Raw genomic sequence first — 12,404 nt, 5'->3', positions numbered from 1 at the left:
TCAGAAATTAATGTCTCCACATGAATTTCCAGAGGTGCAAATAAGATTTTCACTTAGTGACAAAGTTTGGGTAGAATTTTTGCTTTCAAAACAAGTGATGATATTGGTCCCTATGTAATTACTTCTATTTAACAACCTTCATACTAAGACACAACTAACGTTGGGTGTTTTAGGGAAATACTTTTATGATTTAAAAAAAATTACAAAGTTTAGATCATTTAACGGTATTTTCAAGAAAACAATCTGATGAGGTAGATGTGATATGAGATAGCATTTGCTTTATTTTCATCTTCTTTTTGAGAAATGACTCTTTTCTTTCACGTTTAGAGTCTAGGGTTTCCAATGGTGCTATAAGTTGAGATGGTAACTTTTTTTCAGTAAACAATCTGCAAAGACCCCTGCAGATGCACATGAAAATGTGTTTCTCTGGGATCCAGACAGGTGGTCACATGGCCTCTCCCTTTGGGAGATACACACAATGCCCGAAGCTCTGGGTCTGTGCAGGAGGAGGGTGGTATGTCCCAGTGTGTACTGCTTCTCTCACTTGGGAATACATTATGAATCTTCAAAAGCCATATAAAACACGTGAAAGCTGTTATCAATTATGAGTAATTATCCTGATGTGCAATTATGAGTAATATTCTTAGTTTTTTTTTTTTGTTTTGGCCCTTAGGAAAACTTTTTACAAAGAGAATACACTAGTTTTGCAGTAAAAATGTAACAATTACAAAAGTACTTTAAAATCATGCAAGATTTTAAATGAAAATGACAAACATATACCAAAGAAGAGATAAGGACAAGGAGAGCTGGCAGACTACAACTTGTGGGCCAGGTTTGGCCTGTGACTTTTTTTTGCAAAGCCCAGAACAGTTTTACATTTTAAAATTGTGAGGGACTATAAAAGAACATGAAGTTCACATTTCAGCATCCGGTTAGCTGGGAATGCAGCTGAGTGGCTCCTGTGCATGGACAGCCTGTGGCTGCACTGTGGGTCTGCAAATACTGTCTACCCTTCTGCAGAACAAGTGTGTGGATCCCATACACGGTGTGCATACCTGTACTTCCAGCCGTGGTCAACTCCTGACCTGTCTTATTTGAATTATGCTGAAGTAAATCCCAGACATCTGTAACTTCATCCTTGTTGTTTAAATTAAAAACACTGAAAACTCACCAAGAAGATATAACAAGTAGACACATACTAAGCACCAGAGCTTACAAGGTGCAACAAGGGAGATGGAGACAGGGTCGAAGGGTAGGGAAGCCTGATATGAGGGGACCCCAGCGTCCCCCTCAGCAGTGGGCACCCAGGTCAGGAAGGGGCTGTGACCCCCATACAGTGCACCACTAGCAGTGAGCCCACACTATCCAGGTGCACATGGAGTCTCCCACATAGACAGCATGTTAGACCACAAAACAAGTCTCACTTCTTCTCAAAAAATTGAAATAATGAAATGTATTCTGGACATAATGGGGTGAAACTAGAAATCAATAGCAGAAGGAAAAGTAAAAAGTCCGCAATCTGGAAATTAAGCACACTCTTAACCAATGGATCAAAGAAACAAGGGACATTAAAATATATCTAGAGACAAGTTAAAATAAAAATACACAAAATCTTACGGGATGCAGCAAAAGGGGAGGTAAAAGGAAATCTGAAATAGATGATCTCAAATCAACCGCTTACATTTACACCTTAAAGAACTAGAAAAACAGACAGGAGCAGGATAGGGCCAGCAGAATACCTGTCCAAAGCAGGGGGGCCTCTTCCTCTGTGCAGACAGGGTAGGGAGATGAGGCGGAGCCTGCTTGGGTGCACAGTTCTGTTTCAGCAGACACAGGTCAGCTGAGGCCACTGGGGACACAGGGATGCTAAGGTGCTGGCCAGGCTGGTGTCAGGCCGAGCCCCCTCACACTGTCTTAAGATCAGGAAGACAAGGAGCCGGTTTTTGCTATGGCTACTCAGCACAGTGCAGGAGGTTCTGGCCAGCAGTTAGGTAAGCGAAAGATCCGGATGTGGTGGCACAGATCTGTAATTCCAGCGATTGGGAGGCTGAGGCAGGAGGATTTCCTGGAGTTTGAGGCCAGCCTGGGCTATGTTCTGAGTTCAAGGCCAGCCCAAACTAGATGGAGAGACCCTGTCTCAAAATACCAAAAACTATCACAAAACAAAGAGGAAAAAAAAGGCATCTAGTTGGACAGCAGTAAGTAAAACCATGTCTATTTGCAGATGACATGATTTAGTATATAGCAAATCCTAAGGATTCTACAAAAATATTTCAGCAAGGTTGTGGGATACAAGATCAAAATACCCTAAGCTTATATAAATTTGATTCTAAAAACATTTTAGGCAAAAATTATGCATAGTTGGGCCCTTAAACACGGCTGTGAAGCAGACCAGTTTCTGTGTAAGGCCTGAACAATCTGTACACAGAAGGCAGACAGCAGGCTGTTGCGAAGCTCACCCTGCCCTGGTGTAGAGAGGCAGACACCTGGCCCTTTTTGGCTCACATGTATTTATAAATTAGGTGAGAAATGAATCTTTCTCAATCTTAAAATTGACAAAGGGAAGTTGCAACTGGCTGTCAACAGACATCAGTGCTCTGGGCCTGGTTGGGCAGCTGTAAGTGCTCCCTTCTGGCCATGGGCTCTTGGGGCCCTGAAAGCCCGCTTCACTGCAGAAGTCTATCCAGTGAAGGTGGGGCGTCCTTTCTGAGGCCCTCTAACAGAACCTGTGTTCTCAAGTACCCTTCAAATGCATCTGTAAGTGACCACACCTCAGCACTGCTCTCCTTACCCTTGTCTTTGTCCTCTGACTCTGCAGCCTCCTGCTGGTGACAAGAACAAGTCTTGCCCTGCTCCATGTCCTCTGCTCTCCTGTGGGGCTGCACTAACACACATTGCAGGTAGGGGTCACTCCCCAGCTCCATGTGTGCAGGAGAGGAGTGGCTGGGTCCTCCCTACACTCTCAGTATGGCTTTTTTTTCTTTTTCTTAAGATTTCCACGTATTAGAAAAAATGTAGTACTTGGCTTATTTTAACAGGGCAATCTCCCATTTCATTTTCCTGCAAAAAGACATAATTTCATTCTTCACCGCTGAACAATACTCCATGGTGTAGACATACCATATTTTCTTGACCCATTCAGTGGGCACCTGGGCTGGCCCCACGTCTTGGCCACTGTGAATTGTGCTGCAATAAATATGGGTATGCAGGTATCCCCATAATGTGGTGATTTTAATTCCTTCACGGATATTCCAATGAGGGTACAGCTGGGTCACTTGCAGCCCTATTTTCAGTTTTCTGCAGCGCCTCCCCACTGATTTCCACAGTGACTGTACTTACATTCCCACTAGCAGCACAGAAGAGCTCCTTTCTCCCTGCACCCTAGCCAGCATTTGCTGTTCTTTGTATTCTTGATCACAGCCATGAGATGGAATCTTAATGTAGTTTTGATTTGTGTTTCCCTAACAGCTAAATGTGTTTTCCCTGATGCCTAAAGGTGTTGAGTGTGGTTACTTTTATCAGAGAGGAATTGTTCAATTTATACAAGTTACATGTGGATATGTGTGACTCCAAAGCACAAACAGCATCATAACAGTTAAAAGGTTATAACCCATTGGTGAAAAGAACTGTAACTTGAAGAGGTTAATATCCTTTTAAGAAGCAATTGATATGAAAGAGACAAGACACCAGAAGAGAGCAGGCAAAGAGCACACAGAAAACAAGTAGCCAATGAATACACAAACGAAATGTCTCACCTTACAATAAATAAATACAGAGGAAATGCCCCATCTTGGGGTAAACGAACCATACACCCAAGCTTTCAGCTGTTAAAACAGCACCAATAAGCGGTACACATGTTCAGTATAAAAGGTGGGGACACAAATCCAGAATCTTTTTTGATCCACATTTACAAACAGGCAGACTTATAAATTTGAAAATGTTTAGAAGAAAGGTTTTAAATGATGTCAGGAAACCCAACCCATTCAAAGATGAAGTATACCATGAAACATGTATCCATATTGCAAGAAAAATGGACATGTAATATTCTCCCTTTCTGAAAGGCTGCTGACCTAGAAACACACTGAAAGCCGTGACAGATGTGACCTATCACTATGGTGCCATGAGAGCGGGTGTGCAATGGTCCCACTCAGTCACCAATACTCGTAACGTATCAGATGTGGCTCCGCCATCCCGTGAGCTGCAGCCAATGAAGCCGTGTTTTCAGTCATGTGTAAGATGCAGGAAGATGATCCTGGTCATAAATCAGCAGACAGGATGTTGATGGTATCTGAAGAACTTACTCCAGGATTCACACAGAGGCCCTGCTGTCTGTGCTGCATCTGAGCGAAGGTGTAATTCTTAGTATTTGTGTCTGTTAGTACAAAAGATGGGGATGCAAATCCAAAATCTTTTTTGATTTACATTTACAAACTGACAGACTTACAAATTTTAGTATGTTTAGAAGAAAGGTTTTAAATGATCTGTCAGGAAACCCAACCCATTCAAAGATGAAGTATACCATGAAACATATTTACAGTACAAATGCTGAGGGGCACTTTCTCGTATTTTGAGCAAGTACAAGTTATCTTTACATGGTGAAATTATGGGTGATTTAAATTCTTTTTGGTATACCTTTATTTTCAAGACTTTCTAAAATGGACATGCATTATTTAAAAAATAAGACAGTCTTTTGAAGGCTTAAATGATATCAAAACCACCAACACCACTTCTCTCAGCAAGATGCAAGACATACAAAGCGGGATCAACAGACGGATGTTTGTCACTTGTCTCTAGCCGCGCCCTCTACCCAAGCTCAGCGCAGGCCTCATTGGGCTGCCGTACCCTCCCTCAGCAGAGGCTCCATCTGGGGTTTGGGCCTGGCCGCAGGGGTGCCCAGGAACAGAGACCAACAGTTGTCGGCTACAGAGAGTTGGCACAGTTCACAGCCCAGGGAGTTAATACCAAGATGAAAACACCCAGTGTCTCCCTAGGTTCGCCCTAGTCACCAAGGAGGACTTATATGGGTACAGCCACTGCAGGTGTGAAATCACGTTTTAAGAAAAATAAATATTCTGTACAATGTATTTACAAGGATCAATCGTTCTATCTTGTACCTCGGTTACTATAAGATTGAAAACTGTAATTTAGCAACTATGAAGCATAGTCTTGGTTGGTTGTGTCAGTTCAACACAGAATGTAGGGCTGAAAATCCAAAAGCTTTTTTGATCTGTATTTGTAAATATACAAAATTGCAAATTTTAATGTGCTTAGAAGAAGAGAAGATTTAAAGAAAGAAATAGAAATGATTTGCTTGGGTCTCCTGACTCCTTCAGAGACAGCAATGTCCAGCAATGTCCAACAATGCCTTCCCACTACGGGGCGGATGAGGGCAGTTTCTCATGTTCCTTCAGGAAGTGAGGCCCTCAGACTCCGAGGCAGCGTTTGGTCACAGGAAACATCTCCTACCAGCTACCACACAGAAAGCACAGTGTGTAGTGTCCAACAAGGACAGTGGTGAGGACTGCCTTTAAAACTTGAAAAGATCAATGAAGTGTTGTGGAGACACAGGCGTGAAGCAGCTGTCTGGGTCAGCTGCAGTGCAAGGGTGTCCTGAGTCCTGTGGGGAGGAGAAGATGGATCAGGAGACATTGTCACATCCAGAGAGAAGTCACAGCGTTTGGCCAAGGGAGCCCAGCCCCACCTCAACAGTGAGAATCACTAGAACACAGTGACCCCAGCACAGTCTCAGTGGAGTTGGGGATTCCTATTCAGGTGCAGGCGACTGCCATCCCTCTGCCCCCTGGCCTGCCCCTCATCCTGATCCTTCTGTAACCAGCCTGGCTGCTCTGGCCACAGTGGCCTCTGCTCACCTGAGCTCCTGCCACACAGGGCTGATCAGACCCAGACCACTGCCCACAGCAGGGGTGAGGGGTCTGGCATTACTTGAGCTGAGGAACCAGGAAAACAAAAAAACAAAAACATTTTAAAAAAACCGTATCGGTCACCATCCCCAGAGGCCAGGTAGGGCTGTTCTCAGCCCTTGGGGACTACCCTGAGCTGGGTATGTCCTGTGAGTGAGCTTTTAGGGACAGACAGGTCTACAGTTTTAGTGAGTCTCCAGCCAGGACAGAGGGGCATGCGATACAACTGTGTGCACAGAACACCGAAGTACCTTGAATAACCACGCAAGGTGGTAGTCCTGAGATGGCGCAGAAAAGAACCAGCAAGAAGTACAGCAAAGGAAGGAAAGGAGAAATCAGGTTAGAAAGAGCAGGAAGTAGTTAGCATTTAGGTTTGATGCACATTCTTCATGAAAGTAACTAAAAGCATCAGGTAACTAAATTTGGACAATACAAAATATGCAAAGTAAGAGAAGGCACCATCAGACACCCTGTTTTGGGACAAGGAGAAAATCCCATTTCCTTTCAGTATCTCAAACAGACAAGTCATGGGGCCAGTGCCGAAAAACCTTCAGAAGTGTTCATGGACAAAATGAGAGGAAGTGCTGACCTTTCCATGTCGACTGCACTGCAAACAGTGTAGCAGTTGTTCAGACAATCTGCCAGTGCCCTGCGGTCGAGCCTCTGCCTGTCCCTGACACTGCTCCTCAGGGAGAATGGCAAGGGTCTCCCGACCCCACTCCTGCTTATGTGGAGACGGCTCCCCAGAGACCAGGGACTGACTGGGTGGGGTCTGGGCTTCCAGCCACAACTTTGCTCCTGGCAGCCACATGGGCTTGGCAAGGTCCTTGCTGGGTGCTCAGCCCTTACTTTTGGCAAATCATATGCTGAGAAAAGAAAGTGACACAAATGCTGAATCCTCATCCTGGCTTCCTGAGCCCTGCAAGTCTACAGTGTCTGGCTGGGGTTCTGTGCACTTGGGGGAACAGGGAGGGGCAGGTATAGAAACACTCACACGTTAACTCTGCCCTTCTCAGCACCCAGTGACCTGGTGGTGGCCACTGAGGTGGGTCATAAAGGCAAGGAGAAAAGTCATAAGCATAACTCTTCAAAACAGTGGATTCATAACAGATAAAAATCCCACTTGGAGCCAGATGAGGGGCCTCTGCAGGGGTCAGGGCAGGGCATGGAGAATGGCCCCATGTCCAACATGTGGAGGTGGCTCTCAATCTAGGCCGAGACCATTAAGGGTTAGTTGCCTGCCTGTCCTTAACAGGTCTGAGATGACTTCAGTGTCTCAGTTCACATGCTGAAGAAATGACAAAACAACAGGCACCATTTCCTGGGCAGCACACATCTGTTCCGGGATGGGTGGGCTGGTGGTCTACACATGGCCACACCTGAGATACTTGGAGCTGCCTGCCCTGGGCAGGGGGTGCTGATGGCGTTGGCACTAAGTCAGGAGAGGGCATTCCCTTTTTACGAGGCAGAAATGTGACTGTCACTGGTCCCCTGGAAGGATGTCTAGTGGGAGAAGCTGAGCTGAGGGGTTCCTGGGACCACACTATAGCAGAGCATGTCATCACTCCTCTCCAGGCTGGAAATGCATGCCTCTTTGCTAGGAAGGATTCATTATGAATTTCCACAGCATGATTATGTGTAGCAAGATGGGAATTTATAGGCTAATTCTTTTGGAAAGCTAAAACTCATCTCTCAGTTTAATAATAAAAAAAAGATCTTACATATTTCAGCAAACAAGCAACATGTTCTTGTACTGCCTAACAGCACAGACACTACAAAGAAAGTATATGTGTCTATTAGCCAATAGGAGAGCTCCAATACAATCAGGCACTGATCTGGGAAAAATACAAGCATATAAAACTGAGAGCCTTCTGTCCATAACTTTAATATTTCCATAGTATAAAACAGTCCAGTCAGGCGAAAGAAGAGAAGCAATGAATTCAAAGGAAATGTGACAGGGTGTCATCCACCGTGGTGACAGGACAGAAGAAAAGCCAGTGCACTGATCCTGGAAGGACCAGGCCAGGTCAGGTGCCAATGCCAGGTGAGGCCACAGAGAAGACACTCCTTGTGGCCGATGTCACCCAAGGCTGAGGGCGAGTCTAGGCCCAGGACGGTCCCTGCTTTTGAGACACAGTATCCTGCCATTTTTGATTCTGACAGAAGGAGTCACACCAAGATATAAAACAGAAACTCAGAAGTAGCAAACCTTGTCGATTATTCTTGCTGGAGGCATCAGCAAGTGTTCATAATGCTGCTTACATCTGATACAGTAAAGAGAACCAACCCTATTAAAATACAAGAAAATCTCAACACCTTTAGGTTCTCGGCTCAGCCATGGATCATAGTAAAAAAAAAAAAAGCTATTCTATCATAAACAGTTTGAATGAAAAAATTTAAAAGCAGTTGCGTCTTTTCCAATATCTAGTGCTCACTTTGTGACCTGACAATGCATTTAGATAAATGTAAAGCAAAAAAAACCAAAGCAGGTGATGCTGTCTACCAGCAAAAGCCTTACTTCCCTAAATGCAGAAGCCCCATTCCTTGTCTACCTGGAGACAGCTGAGAGGAGTCCATCCCCACGACAGCCTGGGTCAGTGGGGTCAAGGCTGGCTGCTCACCCCAGGTACCAGTTTTGCTTTTGTTTTTTTTTTAAATCATTTTAAAGTTTTTCCCCAGTAAAATCTCCTATTAAACACATTCAAACACCAGGCAAACCATGTAAATGCATTCCAACGACAAACAATGTCAACACACTAAGGAAATACATTGTACCAAAGCAGCAGTCTACAGGGCCCACTTCTGACCAGGGAAAGCATGTTGTCATCAGAGACAAAGTGTGGGTAGCAGGATTTAAAACAACTAGTAGGAAGCCAGGGGGTGAAGGATTCCCTGTTTACTCTCTGGATATGGAAACTGCTAAAGCTGATGTTTCTAGCTTGTTACCTGCAGATAAATTCTGATAGTTTCAAGTTTTGATTGACTAAATAAGAAGGGGATGGGTTTATTTTGAAGCCTGTGCATCTCTATGGCCCCCTTGCTCTAAGTACTTGCTTTGGGAACTGAAGTGTATCCTAGCCTCTTTAGACAGTGGGCTTGTCTTTAAGACAGGACACAAGAGGCCAATTGCAGCCAGATGCAGACGGGCTGTGTGTCAGGCCTCCTTGCTCCCTTGGTGCCTGCTACATGCTAATGTCCATGAGAGGGAGATAGTGTCCCTGTGGGGAGAAATGGATTGCATTTCAGCTTTCAACACTGCTGACTCAAGACACAAGGTGCATATGTTACAGACACTGTTCCCACCTCCATATGGTAAAATATATCCCATTAGCTTTCTCATCACAAACTATATTTCTACTTTTTCTTACCTTTCTACTTAAAATACAAGTGAATGGTTTGTTTCACCCAATTCCAACCTTCAAGTTTCAGGAGTACATTTTAAATTATTACCTTCCAAAAAAGAATGCTGCAGTGCCGACAAAAATGTAAGGTATCTCCATACTGTTCTTTAGTTGGATAATATTTCTGAAGTGTAAAGTACATCAACTTCCATTCAATATGACCTTTTTCTGAAAGGATCAAATGTCTACAAAACTAAAGAAACAAAGTTCTGTTCAGACCCTGATGATTTTCAAAACTTAGGTGCAAAACTATTTTTCAAAGGCAGTATAGTATATAAAACATTTACCTATTTGAAATCAAGCTTATTTGGATTAAGTCAATAAAGGACAAGTTAAATAAATCACAGTGTATTTGTATGATACCAAACAGCTGTGAGACAGATCTAAAGACTTGGCTCTGGAATGACGTAACTTGTGCCACATATATGGCAAGAGACTTATATGCAGAATATATAAATAACACAACCCACTATGGAAATGGGCTACAGGATTGAAAAGATGTCTCCAAGAAAAGACAGAGGTGGGGCCGGGGATTTAGCTCAGTGGTTTCGCCACCTGCTGCGCAAGTGCAAGGACCCGAGTTCGATCCCCGGTACCAAAAAAACCCCCCAAAAAAACCAAAAAAAAAAAAAAGAAAAGACAGAGGTGGGCAGTGATCTCGGGAAGCGGTTCCCACCACCCATCATCAGGGAAGTGGACCACAACACCACTTCACCCATGCAGACAGCTGTGAACAGAAAGTCAGAGCCAGTGCTGGGGGTTTGAGGAGCTGGGTACTTTGCGCAGCACTGAGGGGTAGAAAGCCTGGCAGTTCCCCAAAAGTTAAATGGGCCACGGTCTGACCAGCAGCTCCAGTCCTGGGAACATGTCCCACACAGGCTTGCAGAGACATATACACAGTAGCAGTGCTCCTGATAGCTACAAGGTGCAAGCAAACTGGATGTCCACCAGCTGAAGGAAGGGTACACACGATGTGGTGTATCTAGAGTAGAATATTACGTAGCCTTGAAAGGAATGAAGGTCCGGTTCATAACATCACGTGTGGAGCTGAGAGGACACTGTGATGAGGGAAAGGAGCCAGGCGTGAGAAGACAAAGAGTCTATATTCCACTCAAGCCAAAAATCAAACAGGGACATCTCCAGAGAGAAAGCAGATGCGGGCTGCCCTAGGCTGGGGAAGGTGGGACGACAGCCACAGAATGAGGTTCCTTCTCAGGTGATGGCAATACCCTGAAATCAGCTGCAGTGACGGCTGTCAAATATCGTGAAGGCTGACAGCAGCTGGGTGACTGGGCTCTGACGGGCCATCACGCATTGCTGTTTGTGCTTCATCTAGAACTACCACTGCCATGAGCATGCTTTGCTTTTCATAACTGAGAACCGTCACTTGTAGAAGACCCTCATGTGGTGGGGGAGGGAGTCGTGGCTTTGAAGACCTGGAAATTAAGAGCGGAGTCCACGAGGAAATCCTGTTCCTAATAAAATCGGAGGAAAAGCATGAAAAGTGAAGGGAAGCATTAGATGCCCAGCTCTATCAGCTCCTAGAGACAAAAGCAGCTCTGCATTCTCAGCTCCTTCACATTGATGCTGTGTCCACCCTCCTGATGCCCTCCTCTTAGAAAGCCACCTGCCATTTTTCTGTACTCAAGCCCCACACCTGCCTGCCCCAAGGCTTGAGTTGAGCCTTCTTGGTCAGTGGGCCCTTCCAGCACCACTTAGGACCATGCTGTCCAGCTCCTTCTTCCCACCATTTGCTCTTCACAAGGATGCCTACCAACTTTGGTATTTTCATGGAATGAGCTTTTAACATGCTTATCTTTTTTAAGGGTCCCATTGTTACTTAGCAGGCTCTGAAGAATAGATACTTAGCTTTTGGATGCTGTATTTCCATAATTCAGTCAAGAAAAGATGTAGTACAAACAAGGTGAGCCTTAGGTGCTAACTGAGAAATAACCTAACCTTTTATGGGACATGAAGTACTGGTGTAGAACAGACACAACCCCATTAAAATGTCCTTCAAGGAGTTCCAGGGACTTCACCATGGTTGAGGCCTGGAGGTCTAAATGCTTGTCTGGTGCTCTGGCCAGTACTTCTGTTCATGGCCAGGCTAAGCAGAGGCATGGCTGGAGCTCTCACTCCTCTTCCTGCAAGCATCTGTGTCCAGGGGTGGGAGGTCTCAGGGTGAGTGTATGACACATAGGCACCCCAAGTGTGCTTCCCTTCAATCAGCAGCTCCATTTCCAATGCTGACTTAGAATTCCACCTTCCTGTTCAAATAGGAAAACACTCATTCTTTTCCCCAGCAGGCCCTCTTAAAGGTTCCTGAGCCCTGTCCTCTGGTGGTCGCTCCTACACCTGCCCTGGTTCCTGATTGGTGTCTTCTTGGGATTCTGCCAGGTCCCTTCTGTACCCTCCTGCCCCAGGCCATTGAGGTCTTCCCTGGTTGCCACCCTCTATTCCTAAGATATCCTGTAAAGGGTCCACTGTACCATGCCAGTCTGTTTAAGCAAGAACAGAGGTCTTTGAAAGCTGTGGTACATTCCACATGCTATACTGGTTTCACTGAGCACACTGAACAAGGATTTCTGGTGGCTTGGCCACTGCCCAGTGCCCCTTTAGCTCACGATACCCTCCCACACCAGGCCTGCTCTGCTGAGAGCTGCTCTGCCCCATGAGCGTGCACAGTTCCATCCTGCGTTCCCATGGCACTCGCCACTCCTCACACAGACCCATGTCTAGCACTCTGCATGTGCGCTGGGCAAGGCTCAGCAGAGCCAGAGCAGAGCTTTCCTGTGGAAGAAGAACACTGGAGTCTGCTGGCTGCACCTCATCATGTCCATAAGCTCCTCAGGACTCAAGAGGGAGGACAGAGAATCAAGACTCCTATAGTTGCAGGTCTTCTCCAAGACATAAAACTTGGTGACAGGCAGATGCAGGGGAATCTGGAGATCCTGTCACCAACAGGTGGAACAGAGAACATGGCTCAGGCTACACTGTTTGTTTCTGGGCTATTTTCAGAATCATATTCTCTTTGAATATGGAAAATAAATCTGGCTAACTGACAGACGAGAGACCATAGCAA

At 45.3% G+C, this 12,404-nt stretch overlaps 1 protein-coding gene across 7 annotated transcripts in view; it reads right to left on the bottom strand.

The window, feature by feature from the left end:
• Positions 1–3,725: 3,725 nt before the first annotated feature.
• The window catches only part of Fbxo25 (F-box protein 25), a 51,030-nt gene continuing 42,351 nt past the window's right edge, over positions 3,726–12,404 (bottom strand). For 3 of the 7 annotated variants that reach the window (XM_087210068.1, XM_004869547.3, XM_004869551.4), the window contains 3 exons: positions 9,372–9,515; positions 6,173–6,199; positions 3,726–5,617 (listed from right to left, as the gene is read on the bottom strand). In XM_087210068.1, the coding sequence (XP_087066194.1) occupies positions 5,528–5,617; positions 6,173–6,199; positions 9,372–9,515 (261 nt within the window). In that variant the 3' untranslated portion in view covers positions 3,726–5,527. The other 4 variants (XM_087210069.1, XM_004869548.3, XM_021248166.2 and 1 more) reach the window with 3 other exon arrangements.

The sequence above is a fragment of the Heterocephalus glaber genome, unplaced genomic scaffold, assembly GCF_053883595.1.
Source record: "Heterocephalus glaber isolate CG9 unplaced genomic scaffold, H.glaber_assembly_v1.0 deba00001104, whole genome shotgun sequence".
In the NCBI taxonomy this organism is placed as follows: domain Eukaryota; kingdom Metazoa; phylum Chordata; class Mammalia; order Rodentia; family Bathyergidae; genus Heterocephalus; species Heterocephalus glaber.
This window is presented reverse-complemented; position numbering and strand designations above follow the sequence as displayed.